Source organism: Bos mutus, chromosome 29 (genome assembly GCF_027580195.1).
Source record: "Bos mutus isolate GX-2022 chromosome 29, NWIPB_WYAK_1.1, whole genome shotgun sequence".
Classification (NCBI taxonomy): domain Eukaryota; kingdom Metazoa; phylum Chordata; class Mammalia; order Artiodactyla; family Bovidae; genus Bos; species Bos mutus.
Window position 1 is genome coordinate 19368246 of NC_091645.1, and position 27685 is coordinate 19395930.

The 27685-nt window shown below is 38.2% G+C and overlaps 1 protein-coding gene and 1 pseudogene across 2 annotated transcripts in view; both read right to left on the reverse strand.

Annotated features, from left to right (window-relative positions):
- The window catches only part of LUZP2 (leucine zipper protein 2), a 525872-nt gene that overhangs the window by 39250 nt on the left and 458937 nt on the right, over positions 1-27685 (reverse strand). For both annotated transcript variants that reach the window (XM_070364996.1, XM_070364995.1), the window contains exons 8-9: positions 19632-19706; positions 7697-7864 (exon numbers count right to left, since the gene is read on the reverse strand). In XM_070364996.1, the coding sequence (XP_070221097.1) occupies positions 7697-7864; positions 19632-19706 (243 nt within the window). The remainder of the gene's footprint in view (positions 1-7696; positions 7865-19631; positions 19707-27685) is intronic.
- LOC102268986 (ATP synthase mitochondrial F1 complex assembly factor 1 pseudogene) lies at positions 1342-1956 on the reverse strand (annotated as a pseudogene).

Consider the following 27685-nt stretch of genomic DNA (forward strand, 5'->3'; position numbering starts at 1 on the left):
AAATTACTTTGCAACAGATTTTTGGCAGGAAAAAAACAGGGAAAACAAATCCACCTTGCTTTAAACCTCCAGGCACCAAGCAGAATGCAATTTTCATTTGGATGCCTTTAAGCTCCTGAATAGGACTACTGTTTGCCTGTTGCCCTAAAATGATTTTGGCATTTCTACCAAACTGGAAAAAAAAATAACAAATCATCCTTGTCCAATTAAGTTGATGCCACAGCTGTGACCTTTACCAATGTCAACTGCAGCTAAAGTTGACTTTGAATTGCATGGAAAGAAAAACAAAGATAGAAGATGGTGAGTCCCTGGGATGGGAATGAAATAATGAACTTTCATAACATAATTTCATCATTTTCTTATCTACACTGTTTTCTGAATTGCTTCTTCTGCTTTCAATAGTCTCCTTTCTTTATGACATTTACTATTGTGATCGCTGACATTAAATGTACTGTGAGGATTCATCCATACTTTTTTTTTAATAAGCCAGACTTTATTTTATTGCTACATTTCCCCCACACACAATAGGGTGCATTTGCTTCTGCCTACGTTTTCTATTAATATAATACTGGCAAGGTTTAGAGTTGTTTGAAAAACAAAAAGCAAATCTGGATTGATCCTCTCTTTACAAAATAGTTGATTTCTTTATACTGCAACAATTCAGCCCCTCCAAATACAAAGCTTCCAACAGGCAAAAAATCAGGTGTCACAAACTATGGTTTAAAAATATGCAGGCAGCAGGCACTGTACCTGTGCGTTTAATATACCTGCATTCTACTGCTACTCCAAACCAGCTACACTAACAGCAGTCCTTGGAGCATCTAGATAGAATTTTAATCCTGATGGCAATATGTGATTGTTATAGAGTCTAACAGGATACCTGGGTTATGCCTTTGGCCAGCCAAGTGGGAAGAGTATGCAAAGACCACATCTAACTACAGCAGGTCTTCAAGCTTACTATCCTGTCACAGTTTATAAAGGTGAGGAACTAATTATTGGGAGCTGCACAGTCACAATGGCCAGAGAACAAATATACTCCTACAGTGCGTAAGATCAAGTCAACCATCTTGTGGATCCTTGATTGTCTCTGGATGTAATCTCAAACACTTGAAAAGGATGTTTTAAGTATGCTGGGAGACAGTTATCAGAATGTTTAGGTATCTTTGTTCCTGAATACCACATAACAGGGCTCACCTCCATGTTACTTCTTGCAATAAGCACAGAGGGCAACTCCTTAGAGACGACTTATTATAGATACTGAGCCTCGGAGAGTTCAAGGGGTGGGTAGGCTCAGGACCATCCAGGGCTGAGCAGAAAATTCTACAAGCCAACTAGACAGCCCTAAGTCTTATCCTCATTCTGAGAACATTTCACTTCGGCTCCAAGTCCACTTTGCTCCAACTGTGCGGTGACAGACATTTGAACTCATTGGGTCTGAAGTTAAAGATATCCACTAACCTGTAGTTCTCTTCTGGATCAGTGGCATAGAAGAGCCCCCTGCATAGAAGAGCTGAACTTTGTTGGCCAGGCACTGTGCCTCAGCATCATTCAGAAATGTGGAATCCGTTTCTGCTGCCATTAGCACTATACTATTTTCTTCCTTAAGTTCAGGGCAATGATATAGAATCAGCTGACTGGCCGCAGCTTCCCCTGGGATCTGAATATTTATAAGTGCAGTGAAGTGGAGTTCAGTACCTGTCGACTGCCGGACAAAAAACTCATAACCTTCCCTTCTTGGTAGGCCACACAGAAATGTTGGACAGGACTAAGCCCGGTTCCAAATCAAATCAAACTTATTTAGGAATAACTGCGTAGACTGTTCTCTTTTGCTGCAAAATACTGCTGCCAAATCTGTTTTATTTCTTCGGCAGTTTTGTCTTTCACCATCTCAATGTTGAAGATTGAACTGGGAGTCTAGTCCTTAGTGAATCCTCGGCTCACAGGCCGTTTCCCCAGTGTCTTCCGTGCCACACATGTGATAAAGTCCGCTTGCTTGGAGTGCCCCACTGGCTGCTTGCTAAACTCACTGCGCTTCTCTCTTCAGGACTCAAAAGCAGCTGAGTCAGACCTGCACAACTGCTGGATCTTTTTGCAGTAGCGGTCCTAGAAGGGGTTGGCCTCGAGCGCCTTTCCGACCCCGCTGCCAATGGCGCCCCTGGCGGGCCGGCCGGAGCTGCGGCGCACCGGGATCACTGCGAGGCGACTGGAGCCCCAGGCCCAGGGCGGGGCTGCGAACTGCGCACAGGCCGCCCTAGAGGCCGGGCCCCCTATCACCGCGGGAGCCACCTCCTCCCTCATCCATAAGCTAAAAAATTGTAGCTGTGCTTATTTGAATGTGTTCTTACGTCTGCACAGTGAAACTAAGTAGTTTTTGTTCAAATTAATATCCTGCCAAAAATCTTCTCCAACTATTATCTTCATTTCCACATATATTAATAGTACTTACTCTGAACATTTATTGACTGTTTTCTAGTATGAGACACTATTACACATACTAAATGCCCTATGTTAATTTTCTTAGTCTTCACAACAATTCGATAAGGTTGTGCTGTTATTGTCTTCATTTTATATCTATGGGAGCACAATCTAAGGGGTTAGTTGATCAAAATTTCAAAATAAGAAAGTCTTAGAAAAAATATATTTACATAGTAGCTTTAGAGATATCAGCATGATATAGTAGTTTTGATACTGTTATTTGCTTTTAGTATAATTTGCTTATTGTAAATGTATATAATTAATATTTAATAGTGTTTAATAACTAACTAGTATAAACTCTGAAAATTTGTGTAACCAGTTTTTATAGGTATGTATGAGCCATCTCCCGGAGAAGGCAATGGCGACCCACTCCAGTACTCTTGCCTGGAAAATCCCATGGATGGAGGAGCCTGGTAGGCTGCAGTCCATGGGGTCACAAAGAGTCAGACACGACTGAGCGACTTCACTTTCACTTTCATGCATTGGAGAAGGAAATAGCAACCCACTCCAGTGTTCTTGCCTGGAGAATCCCAGGGACAGGGGAGCCTGGTGGGCTGCCGTCTATGGGATCGCACAGAGTCGGACATGACTGAGGCGACTAAGCAGCAGCAGCAGCAGCATGAGCCATCTCCAGCAGACCGCTGGAGTATTCACCGTTTTAAAACCAGATTGTTTCCTCAGCAGAAACTTAAGCTGTGGGTCTAAATGACTATGCAGCAGTCATGCTCCAGAATTTTTAAAAAGTACCAACATGTAAATCATTTTTTAATCTTTCATCAGTAAATTCTCATAATATTGTACTCAATTAATGAAATCTGTAGCTTTGAAAATCCACACTGAGTATATAATTTGTATGTGAAGTGCGTATGTCTATTGGGATCATGTATACACATATATACCCACATACATGATGCAATAAAAACCTGCCTACATTATCTAGCCTTCTGGGAAAAATAAAAATGACATTTTGGGGAAAATTTTGCATTTTTTCCAGATATAGGTTAAAAATTGCTTACTTGGATTTGTTTCACAGATTTCAGGGAAAATCATTCAAATACACTTTTCAAAGAAGAGGCAGATTTTTTTTTAAATTTTATTTTATTTTTAAACTTTACATAATTGTATTAGTTTTGCCAAATATCAAAATGAATCCATCACAGGTATACATGTAGATTAGAACAGCCATATATCACATGTATAATCATAAGGGATTTGATTTAGGTCATACCTGAATGATCTTGTGGTTTTGCTTACTTTCTTAAAGTCTGAATTTGACAATAAGGAGTTCATGATCTGAGTCACAGTCAGCTCCCAGTCTTGATTTTGCTGACTGTATAGAGCTTCTCCATCTTTGGCTGCAGAGAATATAATCAATCTGATTTTGGTATTGACCATCTGGTGATGTCCCATGTGTAGAGTCTTCTCTTGTGTTGTTGGAAGATGGTGTTCGCTATGAGCAGTGCGTTCTCTTGGCAAAACTCTATTAGCCTTTGCCCTGCTTCATTTTGTACTCCAAGGCCAAATTTGCCTGTTATTCCAGGTATTTCTTGGCTTCCTACTTTTGCATTCCAGTCCCCTATAATGAAAAGGACATCTTTTTTGGGTGTGGGTTCTAGAAGGTCTTGTAGGTCTTCACAGAACCATTCAACTTAAGCTTCTTCAGCATTATTGGTTGGGGCATAGACTTGGATTACCGTGATATTGAATGGTTTGCCTCGGAAATAAACAGAGATCATTCTGTCGTTTTTGAGATTGCACCCAAGTACTGCATTTCAGACTCTCTTGTTGACTATGATGGCTACTCCATTTCTTCTAAGGGATTCTTGCCCACAGTAGTAGAAATAATGGTCATCTGAGTTAAATGCAACCATTCCAGTCCATTTTAGTTCACTGATTCCTAAAATGTCAATGTTCACTCTGCCATTTCCTGTTTGACCACTTCCAATTTGCCTTGAATCATGGACCTAACAATCCAGGTTCCTATGGAATATTGCTCTTTACAGCATCGGACTTTACTTCCACCACCAGTCACATTCACAACTGGGTGCTGTTTTTGCTTTGGCTCCATCTCTTCATTCTTTTTGGAGTTATTTCTCCACTGATTTCCAGTAGCATATTGGGCGTCTACCAACCTGGGGAGTTCACCTTTCAATGTCCTATCTTTTTGCCTTTTCATACTGTTCACGGGGTTCTCAATGCAAGAATACTGAAGTGGTTTGCCATTCCCTTCACCAATGGACCATGTCAGAACTCTCCACCATGACCCATCTGTCTCAGGTGGCCCTACATGGCATGGATCATAGGTGCATTGAGTTAGACAAGGCTGATGGGGGAGACTGACCAAGGGGAAACTGGGTCTTGTTCTGATGGGCAGATCCATGCTTAGTAAATTTTTAATCCAATTTTCTGTTGATGGGCAGGACTGTGTTCCCTCCCTGTTGTTTGACCTGAGGCCAAACTATAGTGGAGGTAATGAAGATAACGGTAATCTCCTTCAAAAGGTCCCATGCACACTGCTGCACTCAGTGCCCCCGACCATGCAGCAGGCCACTGCCAACCCACACCTCCGATGGAGACTCCTGGCCACTCACAGGCAACTCTGGGTTGGTCTATTGTTGCACTAGTCAAAGCTATGGTTTTTCCAGTAGTCATGTATGGATGTGATAGTTGGACTATAAAGAAGCTGAGCACTGAAGAATTGATGCTTTTAAACTTTGGTATTGGATGAGACTCTTGAGAGCCCCTCGGACTGCAAGGAGATCTAACTAGTCAATCCTAACTGAAATTAGTCCTGAATATTCATTGGAAGGACTGATGCTGAAGCTGAAACTCCAGTACTTTGGCCACCTGATGCAAAGAACTGACTCATTGGAAGATGCCCTAATGCTGGGAAAGATTGAAGCAGGAGAAGGGGACGACAGATGGTTGGATGGCATCACTGACTTGATGGACATGAGTTTGAATAAACTCCAGGAGTTGGTGATGGACAGGGAAGCCTAGTGTGTTGCAGTCCATGGGGTTGCAAAGGGTCAGACACGACTGAGCGGCTGAACTGAATTGATATCACATGTATCAAGGAAATTAAGAAAAATTATGATTTGTAATGCTCATGTCACAACAATGACCTGAGATAGGCACTGAGGAAACTGAGGCACAGAATAGGAGCTTCTTAAGTGAACAAAGCACACACACATGTACATAAAATACAATTGCCAAATACAATCTTTTCAAATACAATATATTTGAAAAGATAAATAATATAAGCAAAAGAGACATGCCAGAGAGGCTTTTAATGCTAATTTGTAAAACAGAATGCTCTATGGTATATCAACTTAGATTTATTGAACTTTATCTTAAATAATTAGATATGTTATCATTTTTTTAAGTAAGCATTTTTTAAACTACATGCATCTAAATGCTTCCTGTGTTTTCCTGTGATAAACCTAGAGAAATAATAATATATATGTATTATTTATTTCCATGACAGGATACATATTTATTAATAAGTCAGTTAAAGTAACAATTAATAAGCCAGTTAAAGTAACAATCAGTAATTTCTTCCATATATTCAGGGTCATAAAGAGCCCAGTTTTAATAATGAGCCTAATAAATATACTCTAAGTTGGAGACAAGTGTCACGTGTCCATAAAATCACAAAGCCACTTTGCCCAAAGTCACTGGACTTAATACGGTTGAATCTTTGCTTCTCCCTTAAACTAACCTGAAGTGGAGGGAGTATGTGGCTTTATGATAGGTGGCAGAGATTGTGTAAGGTAGCTGTACACTTAACCAATAATCTGTTTCAATAAATTTACCAGGATTTTTTTTAAACATAAAAATATATTAGTATGCAACTTTCTTCCCTGAGTTTAGTTGAATTAGAACAAAACAAAACACTGTTTTCAAAGGAGGATCAGAGAGATGTAAAGATGAAAAATGTTGGCCTAAATTTTTTGAGTTCCTTCATTACATAATAAAAACAAAGAAGATAATATAAAATGGAAATACTTATTTCAAATGATTTTAACAGAAAAAGAAGGTTACACAGATTAACCTGTTTTTGAGAAGTCAACCCGTTACAGGAGAAAAACAGAATGGTAGATTTATTTTGTTTTACCTAATTTTGACTCTTAATCCTGAAAATAGCATTTCCCTCATCTACAGATTGGCCACACCCCCAGTCCTGTATTGGTAGGTATTTGTAACAGTGGTCCTCAGGGTTTTTTGCCCACCATCCTCTAGCTCACCATGGATTTGCTTTAGAAGTTGGACTCCTCTCTATAACATTTATTTCAACAGCAAGTGATCCTGAGGCAAGTGATAAAAGAATTGCATCTTCAAGTATACTGCCTGAAACTAAACTCCTTTCTTTAATAACAATTTCAGATTGTCAATATTTATTTAAAATTAGAGCTTGCAAACTGAAGGTTCTGATGATTGAAACAAAAGCGGAACTGAAATGCCCTCTTTTGTCCTGTATAAAGTAGAGTGATGGCAGGGATTTGCTTAAGGTGTTATTGTTTAAGTTGCTAAGTTGCATCCAACTCTTTTGCAACCCCATGGACTGCAGGCCACCAGGCTCCTCTGTCCATGGGATTTTCCAGGCAAGCATACTGGAGTGGGTTTCTATTTTCTATTTCCTTCTCCAGGGGATCGTCCTAACCCAGGGATGGAACCCATGTCTCCTGCATTGACAGGTGGATTCTTTACTGCCGAGCCACAGGGAAGCCCTCCTAATCCCCTAGGGAGCTCTTAAAACCTAATGATGACTGGAGCCAAACCAGGAAGAATTTGTCTGAGGTGAGTCCCAAGTATTAAGACTTTAAAAAAAAAAAAAAAAAAACTATCCCAAGTGATTCTAATGTACAGTCACAGTGTTGAGAACTACAGGCTTAATTTCTGAAAAATGTATCCACTTTTGTAAGGATGGTGGTTATACCCTGGAAGAAAATATTTTCCATAATAAACCCCTGGTGAAAACTGGAATATAATACAAGATATTTTCTTATAATATTGTAAAATAATTATGATAATAATAATTCTGCCTAAGAAACACCTTGTTCTCTTATAAAGAAAATTTGTTTTCCAACATTCTCCAAGTGACTATGAAGACTTTACAAACTGGGTTACTATCTCCTGTTTACATCCTGATTTTTCAATGAATTTGCTATCTTACTTGGATTCACTTTGATGATAATGCGGATTAAAGTCAAGAAAGTACCTTGGCCGTTGTGCTTACATATGCAGTCCTGGTGTCAGTTATCATGGTTGGGACTGATAACTGAGTTCGATATGGCCTGAAGGGATTCAAATGGAGAGGATGCTGATCACGGAAAACAGTTGAGAGGCAGAGTTGCACAGTCTCTTTCATTGCTTTCAGCTGTGACTCCTATAAAAACAAGAGAGATCACAATTTTTACATGTGCTTCTGAAGGTCATCGTTCACCTGACTAGATTCTCCCTTTCCTCCTAGCCTATACTCAGTCCCCAAACGCATATTAGTTTTAATACATAATTGCCCAACATAAATTCCATGATAACATGCCATGGAATGCACACTCAGTCTGTTTTTTAGGAACTAATGTGTTTCATGATATCTTTTGATCACTGGAATTCAGAGACATAGCTTACATTTTTCCCCCTTGAGTTGACGTGATTTCAATCATGATACCTTGCTGGCAAGGAAATATACTTTAGAGTCACTCTAAATTGGATTCTTTTAGCATCTGCCATCTTTATCATAAACCTCCTTTATTACAAATCACTCCTCTTGTGATGTAGGCTTTTTCTGTGTTTCACAAATCAGCCTGTATCTTCACTCAATTAATGCTAAAACTCTTAATTCCATGGGTCCTGTTAAGTAGTAGGAGTTATTCAGATATGATTGTAAGTGCTAATCAAACATCTGTGAAACTGGCATTATTATTCCTGTTTTACTATGAATGTAACAAAATTCCAGGTTCTAGACTGTTTTCTTCTTTTTAAATTTTTACTTTATATTGGAATATATTTTGGTTTACAATGTTGTGTTACCTTTAGGTGTACAACAAAATGATTCAGTTATACATATACCCTTTCATTTTCAAATTATTTTCCCATATAGGTTATTACAGTATATTGAGTAGAATTCTCAGTGCTATATAGTAGGGTCTTATTAGTTATCTCGTTCATATAACAGCAGTGTGTATATGCTCATTTCAAAGTCCTAATTTACTCCACCTTTCCCCTTAGGTTAGGTAATCATAATTTTCTAAGCCTGTGAGGTCTATTTCTATCTATAAAATAAGTTGATTTGTATCATTTTTATATTTCACAAGTTGTATCGTATGATGTTTGTATTCCTCTGTCTGATTCCCTTCACTTAGCATGATAATCTCGAGGTCCATCCATGTTACTGAAAATGGCATTATTTCACTTTTTTTATGGCTTAGTAGTATTTTGCTGTATATATGTACCACATCTTCTTGATCCATTCCTTTATTGATGGACATTTAGGATGCTTCCATGTCTTGGCTATTGTTAAGCAGTGCTGCAATGAACACTAGGGTGCATGCATCTTTTTGAATTATGGTTTTCTTAGGATATATGCCTAGGAGTGGGATAGCTGGATCATATGGTAGTTCTAGGTTTAGTTTTTAAGGAAACTCCATACTGTTCTCCATAGTGTTTGTACCAATTACATTCCCACTAACAGCGTAGGAGGCTTCCTTTCTCTCCACACCCTTTCAGCATTTATTGCAGAACTACTTTTTCTTTAGGTTTACATTCCAAGGTAGAGTGAACTATATAGAGACAACCATCTCCAACTGCCATCCAACCTCCAGATCCCACTGCTAAAAATATTTTAAATTGCTTATAAGGTTTTAAAATGATGTAAAGTTGAGTCCCAATGACAAAGACATCCCCAGGTACCAAAATAAAGTGAGAGACACAACCTTGAGGAAATCTCATGGTAACATAGGGGTAACTGGGGGCAAGCATATAGACCCTAGTAAGACAATACCATATGAACATCCACTTCAAGATATGAAATGTGGCCTCTGGGGCAAGAGAGAAGGAGAAAAGAGAAGAGTTGCTGGAGTCTTATCCCTGGACAAACTGGCACAATTGGCGTTTACCCTTTTCGTGTACTTCCATGTTTGGATCATTGGGTCCAGTGGATCAATGAAGCAGTGAAGCAGGAAAGTCTGTTGTCTTCTCCTGTCACAGTAGTATACTCCCAACAAAACTACTGCCTTTTGTATCTGATGTCAGGAACATATCTACAGATAGCATCCCCTCCTACTTACTGTCTGCTATACAGCCCCTGGGGTCAATTTCTTGAGAGTGACTATGGCTTTGATTTTTCCCAATGTTCTCTGTTTCCTACTAATATGTGGTATAAGATTTATCTTTAAGATGAGAGTGTACGTTGCTACAATAGCAATTTAAGAAATCTTTCTTTTTGGTCATATCACGAGATTTTTAAAAAAGGCAACAGTAAGAACAGCAACTAGAAATATACAAGAAACAGGACATACATGTATTTCCCTCACATTAACCTTGCCCTGTCACATTTCATAAACTTCTGATAAGAGGAAAATAAAAATCTGATAAGAAACAGGATGGAGGGGCTTTGTTAACTGGACGGGGGGAGTAAAGTTGAATAATAAACATATTCAAAATGGTCCCTTTTATTTGCTGAGTAGCTAGATGCCTGCTATGGCTGATTATGTTTGCTTTCTTTATATATTTTATCACTCATTTTAATTTGTTTATATATGTAGCTTGTCTGTTTTGTTCAGAACTGTATAGGTAACACCTAACACAATCCCTGACACATGAGAAAGGACACACAAAATTTTTTTAAAAATAAATACCTAGTTGAAAATGTTATTTCTCTTTTGTCAGGGAAAGAAGCTATCTCAATAAAAGAAATGAAGTAATGATTCAGATTACCCTTCCTATTGAGTCCTTGTTTTAATCTTGGATGGCCCTAACCTTCTATTACTGCAGAATAAGTGTGGATGCTGTTCTCTGGAGTGAGATGTTCCAGGTTCCACTGAACAATTTGAGTATGTTTTCTGTTTCTCATAATATAGTTAGATAATGGAAATAGAACTAATGTGACGACGTCAGGCAGGTCTTGGCCAGGACTCAAAGTTAACATAGCTTTGAAATGTAGATTTTTCAATGTTCAGATAATGCAGGAAGTTATTTGATAGTTATTTGATTCACTGCATTCATATCATGGCTCCTCTCAACACAGTATATATATATAAAAGTTAGATCTACGACAGGCACAAAATATATATGTATATGTTGACATAATAGACAAATTCCTGAGCAACAGATAAACTCAGATGCCAAAAGTAAACAATGAATGGCATCAAGCTAATACTTCATTTTAAGTAAACATTCTTTAGGCAAGACAAAATTCCCAGTGGAGCAATTGATACATTTGAACGTGGGTGAAATCATCTCATCTGCTCATCCAGGCCTCCTGACATTTTCAGGGTCACCTCGGAGAGCAGAATCAACAATACACAGATGTAACCTCCAGCTCCTCACCTTTCATAGCCATTGTAGTAAGCTATCTTTCCTCTTATCTTTCAACCTATTCTTAATCTCATAGTTTTTTACTTCCTCTCTTTTTTTGGATCACAAGCTTGTGAATTGGCCTCCTATATTAGATTCTGGATTCACTCCTTCATTACACTGTAGATTTTTCCTGCCAGAGACCACAGATTTCTGTGAACAATGCTTCCCTAATTTGTTCATCTTTCTATCAAAAAAAAAAAAAGCTCACATCTTTCCAGTTAGTCCCTCTAACTAAATAAAGCCTGTAATTGACACTACTCAGGTTTGGCTTGGCCCATCCATGAGCAAGGCCAATACAATGATTTTACACCACAGTGTCATTACATTTTCATTTATACTGCTAGCTTTAGTCTGTTTTAAAATTGCAGGTAAGGCCACTGTTCACTTTGAAGTTCACTGGAACAGGATGTCACCTAATGAAATATGATGTGACTTATATAAAGTATACTTTGCCCTAGATCTTACAACATATCCCCTCTGAGATTCAGCCTTATTTTTGCCCTTGATCTTCTTCCCACACCAAACCACATTTCCCATTTCCTCTGCCACCTGATAATAAAATGCAAAGTCTTTAAGGATATCCTGCTTGTCACAATGTCCTTTGTTTATAGTCCATCAAACGTTTCAAGTTCATTCTCATCTAGCAACCTTTATACTTGCTGTTTTCTTTGCCTGAAGAACTCTCTTTCCAAATAGCTACATAGGAAACTTCTACTTAAAATTTATGCTTCAGCTCACATATTATCTTCTATGAAACATAATCACTGATTACTCTGTCAAAGCACACTTCTATCTCAAAGTCTTTATCACATAGGTTCTTAAATTACGTCTTTTGCAGCCCTTGTCATCAGTGCAAATTATGTTATTGTTAATATGTTTATTGTTTTATCTATTTCTATTTCAGTGTTGGGAAAAGGTGTTTGCTATGACCAGTGTGTTCTCTTGACAGAACTGTTAGTCTTAGCCTTGCTTGATTTTGTACCCCAAGGCCAAACTTAGCCTGTTACTCCAGGTATCTCTTGACTTCCTACATTTGCATTCCAATCCCCTATGATGAAAAGGACATTTTTGGGGGGAGTTAGCTCTAGAAGGTCTCATAGGTTTTCATAGAACTGGTAACTTCAGCTTCTTCAGTATCAGTGGTTGGGGTTTAGACTTGGGTTACTGTGGTGTTGAATGGTTTACCTTGGAGATGAACTGATTTGGTCGTTTTTGAGATTGCACCCATGTACTGCATTTCGGACTCTTCTGTTTACTATGAAGGCTACTCCACTTTTTCTACGGAACTCTTTCCCACAGTAGTAGACAAAATGGTCATCTGAATTAAATTCACTCATTCCCACCCATTTTAGTTCACTGATTCCTAAAATGTCAATGTTCAATCTTGCCATTTCCTGCTTCATCTCATGCAATTTAACTTGATTCATGTACCTAACATTCCATGTTCCTATGCAATATTGTTCTTTATAGCATCAGACTTTACTTTTACCACCAGACACATCCACAACTGAACATTGTTTCTGCTTTGGTCCAGCCTCTTCATTCTTTCTAGAGCTATCAGTAATTTCCCTCTGTTTTTCCCCAATATGAAGAGTATAGCATGCAAAATGTTGGGCTAGATGACTCACAAGCTGGAATCAAGATTGTCAGGAGAAATATCAACAACCTCACTCTCATGGCAAAAAACAAAGAAGAACTAAAGAGCCTCTTGATGAGGGTGAATGAGGAGAGTGAAAAAGCTGGTTTAAAACTCAGCATTCAAAAATCTAAGATCATGGCATCCAGTCCTATCACTTCCTGGCAAACAGATTGGGAAAAAGTGGAAACAGTAACAGATTTTATTTTCTTGGGCTCAAAAATCACTATGGATGGTAACTGCAGCTACAAAATTAAAAGATATTTGCTCCTTGGAAGAAAAGCTATGACCAAACTAGGTAGCATATTACAAAGCAGAGATATCACTTTGCCAACAAAGGTCCATAAAGTCAAAACTATGGTTTTTCCAGTAATCATGTACAGATCTGAGAGTTGGACTGTAAACAAGGCTGAGTGCAGAGGAATTGATACTTTGGAACTGTGGTGCTGGAGAAGACTCTTGAGAGTCCCTTGGACAGCAAGGAAATCAAACCAGTCCATCATAAAGGAAATCAACCCTGAAAATTCATTGGAAGGGCTGATGCTGGAGCTGAACCTCCAATCCTTTGGCTACCAGATGCAAGAGCTGACTCACTGGCAAAGACCCTGATGCTGGGAAAGATTGAGGGCAGAAGGAGAATGGGGCAACAGAGGATGAGATGGTTGGATGGCATCACTGACTGAGTGAGTGGACATGAGTTTGAGCAAACTCTGGAAGATGATGAAGGACAGGGAAGCCTGGCGTGCTACAATTCATGGAGTTGCAAAGAGTTGGACAAGACTTTGAGACTGAACAACAACAACTTTCCCAGTAGCATATTGGACACCTTTGACCTGGGGGGCTCATCTTCCAGTATCATATCTTTTTGCCTTTTCATATTGTTCATGGAGGTCCATAACATTGTAAAGGAGGCTGTAATACAAGAAGGCAAAGTTGTTGTCTGAGGATGCTATACAAATAGCTGAGGAAAGAAGAAAAATGAAAGGCAAGGGAGAAAGGGAAAGATGTATTCAACTGAATGCAGAGTTCCAGAGAATAGCAAGGAGAGATAATAAGGACTTCTTAAGTGAACAATGCAAAAAAAAAAAAAAAGAGAAAAAACAATAGAATGGGAAAGACTAGAGGTCCCTTCAAGAAAACTGGATATATCAAGGGAACATTTCATGCAAGGATGGGCATGAAGAAGGACAGAAACAGCAAGGACCTAACAGAAGCAGAAGAGATTAAGAAGAGGTGGCAAGAATACAAAGAAGAACTAAACAAAAAAGGTATTCATGATCCAGGTACCCATGATGGTGTGATCACTCACCTAGAGCCAGACATCCTAGAATGCGAAGTCAAGTGGACCTTAGGAAGCATTACTACAAACAAAGTTAGTTGAGGTGATGGAATACCAGCTGAGCTATTTAAAAGCCTAAATGATGTTGCTGTAAAGTGCTGTACTCAATATATCAGCAAATTTGGAAAACTCCACAGTGACCATGGGAGTTTTAATTCTAATCCCAAAGAAGGGCAATGCCAAATAATGTTTAAAATACCATACAACTGCTCTCATTTCACATTCTAGCAGGTAATGCTCAAAATCTGTCAAGCTAGGCTTCAGAAGTATGTGAACTAAAAACTTCCATATATACAAGCTGGGTTTCAAAGAGGCAGAGGAACCAGAGATCAAATTGCAAACACTGGTTGGATGATGGAGAAAGCAAGGGAATTCTACAAAAACATCTGCTTCATTGATTACACTAAAGCCTTTGATTTTGTGGATCTCAGCAAACTGTGGAAAATTCTTAAAGAGATGGGAATACTAGACCATCTTACCTGCCTCCTGAGAAACCTGTATGCAGGTCAAGAAGCAACAGTTAGAACTGGACATGGAACAATGGACTGGTTCAAAACTGAGCCAGGAGTAGGACAAGACTGTATATTGTCACCCTCCTTATTTAACATATATGCAGAGTACATTATGCGAAATGCTGGGCTGGATGACTCATAATCAGGAATCAAGATTGCTGATAGAAATAGCAACAACCTCAGATATGCAGATAATACCCCTCTAATGGCAGAAAATGAAAAGGAACTAAAGAGCCTCTTGATGAGGGTGAAAGAGGAGAGTGAAAAAGCTGGCTTACAACTCAACATTCAAAAAACTAAGATCATGGCATCCCGGTTACTTAATGACAAATAGAAAGGGAAACAGTGGAAGCAATGACATTTTATTTTCTTGGATTTAAAAATCACTGTGGATGGTGATAGCAGCTATGAAATTTCAAGACCCTTGCTCTTGGAAGGAAAGCTATGATAAACCTACAGATGATAGTAAAAAGCAGGGACATCACTTTGCTGACAAATGTCTGTATAGTCAAAGCTCTGGTTTTTCCAGTAGTCACATACAGATGAGAGAGTTAGACCATAAAGAAGGCTGAATGCTGAAGAACTGATGCTTTTGAACTGTGGTGCAGGGGAAGACTCTTGAGAGTCTCTTAGACTGCAAGGAAATCAAACCAGTCAATCCTAAAGGAAATCAATCTTGCATATTCATTGGAAGGACTAATGCTGAAGCTCCAATACTTTGGCCATCTGATTCGAAGGGCCAACTCATCGGAAGAGACGTGATGCTAGGAAAGATCAAAGTCCAAAGGAGAAGAGGGAGTCAGAGGATGAGATGGATAGACACCAACACTGACTCAATGAACATGAATTCAAGGAAACTACGGGAGATAGGGAAGGAAAGGGAAGCCTGGAGTGCTACAGTCTATGGGGTCGCAAAGAGTTGGACATGACTGAGTGACTGCACAACACTGCAATGTAATTTCTTTGAGGGCTGATATATTTTAATTTTTATTATATATTGGAGCATAGTTGATTAACAATGTTGTGTTAGTTTTGGGTGTACAGCAAAGTGATTCAGTTATACATATATATGTATCTATTATCAATTTTTTCCACTTATGTTATTACAGAGTATTAATCAGTGTTCTTTGTGGTATACAGCTGGGCCAATATCTTTTTTTTTTTTTTGCAGTATCAATGGTTTCTAAATAAAGAAATATTTGTTAAAATATAAATAAAGGAAATCTCCAGAGGATAAGTTTTATAGAGAAAATAACGAACTATTTTTCATTTCACCCTGTATATTATGTAATATAAATGTATTATTTTGGACGTTAAAATACTAGTGCTTATGCTATAGCATATGTAAAACTTGTAAGAAATTATTATTTATATATATGTTTGTAGGATGGTGGGAGACTTAGAAGCCATTTTTTTTCACATCTGTATATGAGTAGTTTTCTCAAAAATGCATTTTTGTGGGGATGCCTAGATACATATGGCAAAGACAACAGTGTCCTCATTTCGTATCTCCTTTAAAAAATTCACAAGGTAATATTCATGTCTGTCTTCATTTATTTACATGATGTGAAATCCTCAGAGAGATCTTTGTGCACCAATGGCAGTTGTCTTTGGAAAAATCATGAAGGACTGGGAATGCAAAGGCTTTCCCCTTCCCCTACTTTTATTTCACCAAGAAATTATCTCTGAATCCTAAAAGGTCATTTGACAGTTTTATTTCTCTGTTCTATATACTTTGGCCCTTCTACATAGGATGAATAGCATGTACGTTAATTTACGAAGTTAGATCTTCATCTACCTGTTTAATCAGTAACAATTTATTATGTTCTTGCCATGTGCCAGATACACTGTAGCAAGAAGAGTTCTTGTTCTTTTACTATTTTGTCCTGGAAGTCTGTGCAGATCACCTACCTGTGTCATCTATGATATAATAATGCATACTTTCCTGGGTCAAATTTTGTGAGGATCAGATGCAAAAGAAACTTCTAATATAAGAATTTGAGAGAGAGATTTTTCACACCATAAAGATATTTTTACATTTCAGTAGCTGAGGCTAACTATCATTCATCGAATCAATGGGTCTCCTGCATTGCAGGTGAATTCTTTACATTCTGAGCCATTGGGGAAGTTCCATAACATATTGCCATAAAATAACTGATTGTTTAGAAAACAAAGATTGATTCTTGGATCTTAAGATTATTATTGCTTTTATTGGGATAGTAATCTGACACTTCTTTCATGAGAAGTATGAAATGAGAAACAAGTTAGAGTGTGAAGATACTGTTTTCAAAATATTTATTAGGTATTTAAGGCTATTTGAGGCCCAGATATAATATTCTTTGGAACTAGACACATGAAGACAATTTTAAAAAGTCTTGTCTCATATAAAAACGATGGAGAGAGGTGAAGAGCAATTTCATTAAACTGTATTTTTGTATCCATTTTTGAAGTAAGCGAGCATTTCTACCTGTCTTTATGACTACAGTTTACGAGTCTCATATGTATCTTACATGAGATTTGTTGAAATCAACCTCTGGTAATACGCAGTGCTTTTATAGTTCACTGTAGCAAATGGAGTGACAAGATACTGAAGGTTAAAGAGAAAAATTATCACAAAGAAGCAGTCTCTCTAGGTTCTCATTTACTAATAATAGTAATTACTATGCTTACTGAGTATTTTTCATGTGCCAAGAATTCTCAGGACTTTACTTTTACGGATGTATATAATTTTCCCATCATCATTATAAAGTGAATTTTATTATCATTCTATTTTATGGTGAAGTATAAAGAGTTTGAGGGATTTGAACACAATCATTTGGTGAAAGGGTTATGATCTGAACACAGACTGACTCTGGAGAACTTTAATAAATATTACAGGATATAGTCTCTCATCCCAAATCTAGTCTGGCTTAGTGAGAGCTAAGCAAATAGTGGTGGTGGTAGAAATGGGGAGGAGGAAGACATACAGTGGATAAGACAAAGGAGGGAAAATTATTTTATCTTCAAGTTCTGTGACTCAGGACAAATTATCAATTGTGCATGTTATCATGTGACACCACTAGTTTTTATAACACATGTACTTAAAATATACGTACTCACTCTTCATGTTTCTCTGACTTTATGGCTCCACATATAATTATTTCCTAATTTTTGGTGCCCAACAAAGTTGTGAGGGATGCAGTGTTTTCTGTTTCTCATAGCACCTGGTACATGGTGGTCACACTCACTGACTAAATGGGTGACTCACTGACTAAATGGGTTATTTGAAGTCACATCACAGGAAAAGTTTAATGTTATGAAGAACATTCCAACAGTCACAGTTGTTAAATCTAAGAAGGGGGCCAGTCTGCCTCAGAGTCTTGGAAATCCAGTGTCTTTAGAATGTAAAACATACTGCAGAGATTTTGTCAGGGATATCAAAGAAAGGAAATATAAAAAGATGATCTAGTTGGACTTTCTGATTATATATATTGCTGATTTTCTGATTCTATCAATTCCATAAAGAATCAGTTCCCATTTTAAAAATAATATTATGCGGCATGAGTTGGATATGGTCAGAAATTAGCATAATTGGTATAAACTTCTTTCCTAAAGTTAAAAAAAAAAAAAAAAAACAATTCCTAAAGCTGGAATCTTGGTAAGGTGAATTATATTTGAACTAGTCTACAAAAATGTAGGCAGGCTTCCCTAAAATTATTAACTATTACATTAAGTACTTTGATAAATATAAAATGAGACATGTCTCTTGTTTTCTTTATATTGATCTTTATATTGATCAGATTGATCAGGTTTTCTTTATATTGATCAGATTGCATTCTCTCTTTATATGTCTAGAAATATTTTTATTGTGTGTAAATGAACCAACAATTCCCCATATGATATAAAGAGAGGGTCTATTTTTCCACTGTTAGAGTGATTGCTAACTCCAATCTAATCAAGAATAGATTTCAGGCAAAGGATGCGTTGAAAAGTTGTTTAAGTGCAGATTATTCCAGAATTGGCCCTGTTGCCTCAGCATAGACTTTATATGCATCTGATTGAGAGCAATGTGGGTGTTTGTATTTCCAAGTCTGAAACACTATGATTTAATTTTCAGAGTTCCCTGTATTAACATTTGCTAGTTATATGTTCTAAAATTTAGATAAAACTACATTGGATGTTCAATAAATGGATGCTAAGTGAACAGAGAAATAATTTCAAAAATCATTTTACCCTTTTCAAGTGAACTAAAGAAAAAAAGGAATATTTACTTCTTATAGTTTTATATAGCTAATTTAAAAATGAAAGGAAGCCTTAAGAAATTTTGCCAAATACCATAAATATAAACCAACAGAACCATAATTCTAAATTTTATGACTAATTCCTCCCTCTATGTTTTTATTTCTCTTTCTATATACCCGTGCCCTATTCTCCATATATGTCTCATATGAAGAGCATTGATAGGCAAAGGTAGGTATCAGTTAGGAATTGTGGTTTCTTTCTGAGCATATATAATTGTAACACAATGATACATTGACAAAAATAAAATGAAGTAGATGAAATAAGATAAAAGAAGGCAAAGAAAACCTTTTGGAATTAATGCTGATGAAAGTACAACTTTGTGAACTTTAAAAATGTGACCTTTATGGTATGTGAGTTTTATTTCAATAAAGCTGTTATAAAGACAGAATGCTAGCTACTCTTGCATTATTTTTGCATAAACAGAGGTGCTAAGAGAGCTACATTCTTTGATGTCTCTTCCTCCAGAAACTTAAAATTTCCAAAATAAAAACCATCAGTGACTACTTCCATTTGCTTTACAACTCAGCCATGCAAATTTAAGACATGGCATCTTTGTTGATGCCTTAAAGTATGTCTATTTATTATGTTATAGAACAAGTGTACCAGTAAGGTGAAAAATAAAACCATACAATCATCACAGAGCCTCCACCTTAAGTATATTTACTGGAGCATCAAAAATAAGAACCATCTATAACCATCTGCAAGCACAGCATCTGGAACTGCACTGATGAAACAAGGGAAACAATGAGTACACCCTAGCTTCATCTGCTACGACCGAAGTGATGGCTCATGGGTGTAATCAACTTACCCGGTCAAGAGCTGCTTTCTCCAGTTCATTTTTTGCTACAGCTAATTTTTGTTCCAGATCAGTAAGCTGTTGGGCCTGTAAAATGAGAGAGGTAAATATTTTTTAGTAAATTCTATAATCTTCCCTCTCCACTTTAAATATCTGTCATTCACTGCCAGAGAATTTAAAAAAAAAAAAAAGAAAAAAAACTATTGAAATTCATTTAGAATTCAGGTTAAATATATCCTATTATGTGGTCATTTGTTTAAGCTGCAGAAAATGTTATTCCAGATGAATATGCACTAAATGCTTCACTGGATCAAAACATATAGTTGCAAAGTTCCAGCTCAAGTCTTTGAAAATATTTGTGATAGAAAACCATCAGTTGTGTTTCTAGTCGTTATGGGCTAAATTTTACCCATCCCTAAAACTCATGTTGAAGCTCTACATCCCTTCCCACACACCTTCTTAGTGTATTTGGGGATAAAGCCTTTAGGGAGGTAACTGAGGTTAAATGAGGTCATAAAGGTGAGGCCCTAATCCCATAGAATTGGTGTCCTTATATGAAGAGGAAGAGATACCAGAAATCTCTGTCCATCATCACAAAGAGGCAAGAATCAGTGGGAAGTCACCATCTGCAAGCCAAAAAGAGCTCTCACTAGAAACTGAATCTGCCAGCACCTTAATCGCAGAACCATGAGAAAACAGATTCTGTTACATCACCCATTCTGTGGTAGTTTGTTAAGGTGCCCTGAGAAGACTAATACAATAGTATTCACTTAATTTTTTTTCTTTTTTCTTTTTTAGTATTGCTGCTAAGTCGCTTCAGTCGTGTTTGACTCTTCGCGACCCCATGGGCTGCAGCCCACCAGGCTCCTCCGTCCATGGGATTTTCCAGGCGAGAGTAGTGGAGTGGGGTGCCATCTATTACACCATTGCTATTACACCAATACAATTCTATCCTACCACATACCTGTATCTTTGCAAATATCACAACTATATTGTTAAAAGAGACTCAGATTTGGAAGACCTGTTCTCAAGTCCTGCCTCCACCAACTGCTAATTACTGTATATACTAGTTACCTACTGATGAGAAGCTGCTCTGCAGGCTCACAAAGGGCCTGCTGCTGCTGCTAAGTCACTTCAGTCGTGTCCAACTCTGTGCGACCCCATAGATGGCAGCCCACCAGGCTCCCCCGTCCCTGGTATTCTCCAGGCAAGAACACTGGAGTGGGTTGCCATTTCCTTCTCCAAGGCATGAAAGTGAAAGTGAAATCTCTCAGTCGTGTCCAACTCTTAGCGACTGCATGGACCGCAGCCTACCAGGCTCCTCCATCCATGGGATTTTCCAGGCAAGAGTACTGGAATGGGCTGTCATTGCCTTCTCCACAAAGGGCCTGCAGACGGGCCCAAATCCCTCATCCTCAGAGCCTCTCTCTACCTCTCACTTTTGCCCATCTCTTACATTTTAGCCAATGAAAATCCTTTAAAACTGGAAGGAGCAAGGCTTGCTCTGATGTTCTTGTGAGGCAAGGGGGTTGAGTTCACTTGGGAGAAATCAGAAGAGGGGGCTTATCACTTCTGCAGTGACCAGGACATCCCCACTCTGGATCTCCATCCTGGGCACTATGATGCTGGGCCTGGAGCAAGGCTTTGTATAGCCAACCAGCAAAGTGCCTATTTGTCTGTTGCTCTTTGTTTCTCTCCCTCACAGTCTGGGAAATAGCACCCTGCACCTCTGTCCTTAATTAACCTTTCTTCTTTTTCCCTAGAGTGAGCCCTAGTCAGGAGAAGAGGGTGAGGATATTTTTATTGATTATGAAAACCTATATACATTCTTTAGGTGCATGCATAGTTTTCATCCCCTAAACTGATGTGTGCTATTTTTTTTTCTCCTATTCAGTTCTTTTTTTTTTTTTAATTTTATTTTTAAACTTTACATAATTGTATTAGTTTTGCCAAATATCAAAATGAATCCGCCACAGGCATACATGTGTTCCCCATCCTGAACCCTCCTCTCCTCCCTCCCCATACCATCCCTTTGGGTCGTCCCAGTGCACTAGCCCCAAGCATCCAGTATCGTGCATCGAACCTGGACTGGCATCTCATTTCATACATGATATTATACGTGTTTCAATGCCATTCTCCCAAATCTTCCCACCCTCTCCCTCTCCCACAGAGTCCATAAGACTGTTCTATACATCTGTGTCTCTTTTGCTGTCTCGTACACAGGGTTATTGTTACCATCTTTCTAAGTTCCATATATATGCCTTAGTATACTGTATAGGTGTTTTTCCTTCTGGCTTACTTCACTCTGTATAATAGGCTCCAGTTTCATCCACCTCATTAGGACTGATTCAAATGTATTCTTTTTAATGGCTGAGTAATACTCCATTGTGTATATGTACCATAGCTTTCTTATCCATTCATCTGCTGATGGACATCTAGGTTGCTTCCATGTCCTGGCTATCATGTACATAAAATATACACGAGCGCTTCTAAACATCTAATACTGTTTAAAAATAAATCATTCTGAGTAAGAGAGCAAGTGAGAGAGAGGGGATGAAGAGAGTTGTTTCCAATTTGAGGCACCTACAAGTGAGTGGACACTCTGACACTCTGAATACTAGACTCTCTTTTGACCATGTCCTCCTCTTTCTGATCACCTGACCCCACATCAGGAGGGCTTTGGGACTATAAGAGTCAGTCTTGCAATCCTGGCCTGGGCTTGGGCCACTCTGCTGGCCCTGAATCGTTGCTGCCCTGGTTCCAGCCACATTCCTCAACCACAGAGCACTCCAGACTTGCTCTCTGACGGTGCCTGCTACCATGGGCCCTGCCAGAGCTAGCTTCTGTCCCTGGGACTGAGTCCCAAAGGAAGGAAGAAGAGTTGCCCTTCCATCCATTCCCAGTTTCAAGCCTATGACAGAAGTTAGGGAAGACACAAGAGGGGCAGTGACTGGGCCTTAGTGGGACAGTGCTCATCCCACACCCCACTATGGCTGTAGGCTCTAGGAGAGGTCCCTGGAACTTGTGTGTGATGAGGGCAAGAGTGTCAGCACCAGCCTCAGTGCCAGTCAACCGTCTTGGTCACCAGCCACCCAGAAATCCCCTGTGGTTTGAACTCCTTATTACTCCGACAATGCACCTCATGATGTTTTCTTTCTTAGGGACCCCTTTGGTGGGCAGCTATCCTCCTCATGATGCTGTCATTCATTATCTGCAGTCTGGAGGGGGTCTGCATAGATATAAGTCCTCCTGCCTCCATCCCTCCCCCTCTAGGTGTAGGTTTCAGCCCAAATCCTGTCATCCACACTCTCACTGAAGGATGAATTCAGGGTGGACAGTGATATGGTGATTCAGGGACCCTGTTTCAGAGCAGGTGGGATGAATTCCAACAGAAAAACCATATGCCTTCAAAAGCTTATTGCCATGAGTTCTCAGGATTTCAAGTATTTACTTCTACTAAGAACTCATTGAACTTGGTAAAATCTACCCAAGAGATCTTGGGAGACAAAAGGTTAGAAAAATATTAAGAAAAGTATTCATAGGATTGCAGGTACTGACTCATATTATCATACTTTGGTCTTAGTTTTGAAAAGATCAGCTACTGGATTAGATCATAGGTAGTATTTACAAAACTATAGGAAATAAATACAGTTCTGTGAGTTTTAAATCATCAGAAGACTTATGAAAGGCAGCAGAATTTATCAGACAGTGAATTTTATCTGTTGTAAGTCATTTATTTTCTCAATTTAACTCCCATGAAAAAAAAACCAGGTAGGATTACTTAAGGGGAGGTAGTCATGAATCTAGAGTAGCTTTCACTTACATCCAGTCCATTGAATAAGTATCTATGAAGTGATTAATCTTTTCTCAGACTAAGAAGGAAAAATCATCTACATACAGAGGTTGAAAATACATATGAGGTAGCAAGCAGGTAAAGTGAAATCATAAGACTTTAACTGCTAAGCTAAGAGTGTGTATAAGCTGCAGCAAAGAACAGTGGAGGGGTTTTTCATAGTGGCCTGAGAAGTCACAGTGTTCTCCTCATAAGACTAACACCAAACGAAACTGTAACAGTTAATTTTTATATATTTTCTCATTTGAGATTTTGTACACAAGAGGCTAGAGTCCATATAATAATTCTTAATTTACTTAAAAATTATGATGCTCCACAACTCGAGTTTGTATAGACCACAAAATACTGGAACCTGGTTTGGCTCTGCCATCCAGCCTCTTAAGTCTGGAACTGTTCCTAGCTGTTTTTCTCAAGGATCTACCTTAAATTGGGTAAGATTATAAGGATGAAATGAGTTTTACAGCAAAAATCATATTTTTTTTTCTTCAAAGAAACAGGCATGCATAGTCATACTGAATGAAAGAAACAGAAAGGACATGATGTTAGGGAGATGCATTTTATCTGAGATTTCAATGAACCATTTTACAAAATTTTGGCAAATACACACATCTGCAAGGTTCTAATTCATTATTCATACATCATGTGTATAATTCAATATTTCTGGAAACTCACTGGGACAAGGATTATATTAATCCTTCCCCACTTCCTTCCCTCTAGGTAAGAAGATCCAGTTACCTTCTTTTTAATTTTTGGTTGAATTTCCCTGAGGTTTGTGGAGTATGAAAGTATTTACAACTCAAAAGAACCGGAAACAACTTTAACACTAAATGCATTAGAATCTTAAACATAAATCAAGGTCTATGGAAAACACATGTGTGTGTCTTATGAATGGGATGTGAAGGTAGATTATGAGTAGTGAGAGCAAAAGGAGGCATTGGTCGTGGGGCCTATGGAGCTCTATCCATTTGTCCAGGTTGTGCTGCAAATTTGCTCCAAGACTTCTGGCAGCCAGGTATTAAAAACAAATTGATAAAAAGAAAACTACAGGCCAATATCGCTGATAAACACAGATGCAAAAATCCTCAACAAAATTCTAGCAAACAAAATCCAACAACATTTAAAAAGATAATACATCATGACCAAGTGGGCTTTATCCCAGGGATGCAAGGATTCTTCAATATTCACAAATCAATCAATGTGATATACCACATTAACAAATTGAAAGATAAAAACCATATGATTATCTCAATAGATGCAGAGAAAGCCTTTGACAAAATTCAACATCCGTTTATGATAAAAACTCTCCAGAAATCAGGCATAGAGGGAACATACCTCAACATAATAAAAGCCATATATGATAAACCCACAGCAAACATTATCTTCAACGGTGAAAAATTGAAAGCATTTCCCCTTAAGTCAAGACAAGGGTGCCCTCTCTCATCACTACTATTCAACATAGTGTTGGAAGTTTAAGCCACAGCAATCAGAGAAGAAAAAGAAATAAAAGAAATCCAGATTGGAATAGAAGAAGTAAAACTCTCACTGTTTGCAGATGACATGATCCTCTACATAAAAACCCTAAAGACAACACCAGAATATATTTAGAGCTAATCAACGAATATAGTAAAATTGCACGATATAAAATTAACAGACAGAAATCTCTTGGATTCCTATACACTACTATGAGAAAACAGAGAAATTAAGGAAACAATTCCTCTCACCATTGCAAAGAAAAGAATACAATACTTAGGAATACATTTACCTAAAGACACAAAAGATCTATATACAGAAAACTATAAAACACTGGTGAAAGAAATCAAAGAGGACACCAATAGATGGAGAAATATACCATGTTCATGGATCAGAAGAATCAATACAGTGAAAATGAGTATACTGCCCAAAGCAATCTATAGATTCAATGCAATCCCTATCAAGGTAACAGGATTTTTCACAGAATGAGAACAAATAATTTCACAATTTGTATTGAAATTCAAAAAACCTCAAATAGCCAAAGCAATATTGAGAAAGAAGAATGGAACTGGAGGAATCAACCTGCCTGACTTCAGGCTCTACTACAAAGCCACAGTCATCAAGACAGTATGGTATTGGCACAAAGACAGAAATATAGATCAATGGAACAAAATAGAAAGCCCAGAGATAAATCCACACACCTATGGATGCCTTATCTTTGACAAAGAAAGCAAGAATATACAATGGAGGAAAGATAATCTCTTTAACAAGTGGTGCTGGGAAAACTGGTCAACCATCTGTAAAAGAATGAAACTAGAACACTTTCTAACACCATACACAAAAATAAACTCAAAACGGAGTAAAGATCTATATATAAGACCAGAAACTATAAAATTCCTAGAGGAAACCATAGGCAAAACACTGTCTGACATAAATCACAGCAGGATCCTCTGTGACCCACCTCCCAGAGTAATGGAAATAAAAGCAAAAATAAACAAATGGGACCTAATTAAACATAAAAGCCTTTGCACAATGAAGGCAACTATAAGCAAGGTGAAAAGACAGCCTTCAGAATGGGAGAAAATAATAGCAAACAAAGCAACTGACAAAGAATTAATCTCAAAACTATGCAAGAAGCTCATGCAGATCAATACCAGAAAAATAAACAACCCAATTAAAAAATAGCCCAAAGAACTAAACAGACATTTCTTCAAAGAAGACATACAGATGGCTAACAAACACATGAAAAGATGCTCAACATCACTCAGAGAAATGCAAATCAAAACCACTATGAGGTACCATCTCACACCAGTCAGAATGGTTGCTATCAAAAAGTCTACAAACAGTAAATGTGGGAGAGGGTATGGAGAAAAGGGAACCCTTTTATACTGTTGGTGGGAATGCAAACTAGTACAGGCACTATGGAGAACAGTGTGGGCATTCCTTAAAAAACTGGAAATAGAACTGCCACATGACCCAACAATCCCACTGCAGGGCATACACACCAAGGAAACCAGAATTGAAAGAGACATGTGTACCCCAATGTTCATCGCAGCACTGTTTACAATTGCTAGGACCTAGATGTCCATCAGCAGACAAATGGATAAGAAAGCTGTGGTATATATACACAAGGGAGTATTAGTCAGCTATTAAAAAGAACACATTTGAATTAGTTCTAATGAGGTGCATGAAACCGAAGCCTATTATACGCAGTGAAGTCAGAAAGAAAACCACCAATACAGCATATTAACGCATATATATGGAATTTCTAAAAATGGTAACAATGACGCTATATGCAAAAGAGCAAAAGAGACACAGATATAAAAGCAGACTTTTGGACTCTGTGGGAAAGGCAAGGGTGGGATGATTTGAGAAAATAGTATTGAAACGTATATTACCATATGTGAAATAGATAAACAATCCAAGTTTGATGCATGAAACAGGGCACTCAAAACTGGGTGCTCTCGGACAACGCTGACGGATGGGATGGGGAGGGAGGCGGGAGTCGGGGTACAGGATGGGGGACACATGTACACCCATGGCTGATTCATGTCAATGTATGGCAAAAACCACTACAATATTGTAAAGTAATTAGCCTCCAATTAAAATAAATTAATTTTAAAAGACAGCAACAAATTGTTGCCTCCAAAATTGCCCATATCAGAGAGAGTAAACATACCAGAGACACAGATGGGGCAGGTTTTTCCAAGCAACAGGTTCTAATACAAGTTATAACAAACGGATGATCCAACGGATGTTGGCAATTTGATGTCTTGTTCCTCTGCTTTTCTAAAACCAGCTTGAACATCTGGAAGTTCACAGTTCAAGTATTGCTGAAGCCGGGCTTGGAGAATTTTAAGCATTACTTTACTTGCGTGTATTATACTGTGTATACGTATATAATACCGCACTACTGCACTCATCTCACACGCGTTACTTTACTACATGGACTATGAACTTCCAGATGTTTAAGCTGGTTTTAGAAAAGGCAGAGGAACCAGAGATCAAATTGCCAACATCCGCTGGATTATTGAAAAAGCAAGAGAGTTCCAGAAAAAACATCTATTTCTGCTTTATTGACTATGCCAAAGCCTTTGACTGTGTGGATCACAATAAACTGTGGAAAATTCTGAAAATTATGGGAATACCAGACCACCTGATCTGCCTCTTGAGAAACCTGTATGCAGGTCAGGAAGCAACAGTTAGAACTGGACATGGAGCAACAGACTGGTTCCAAATAGGA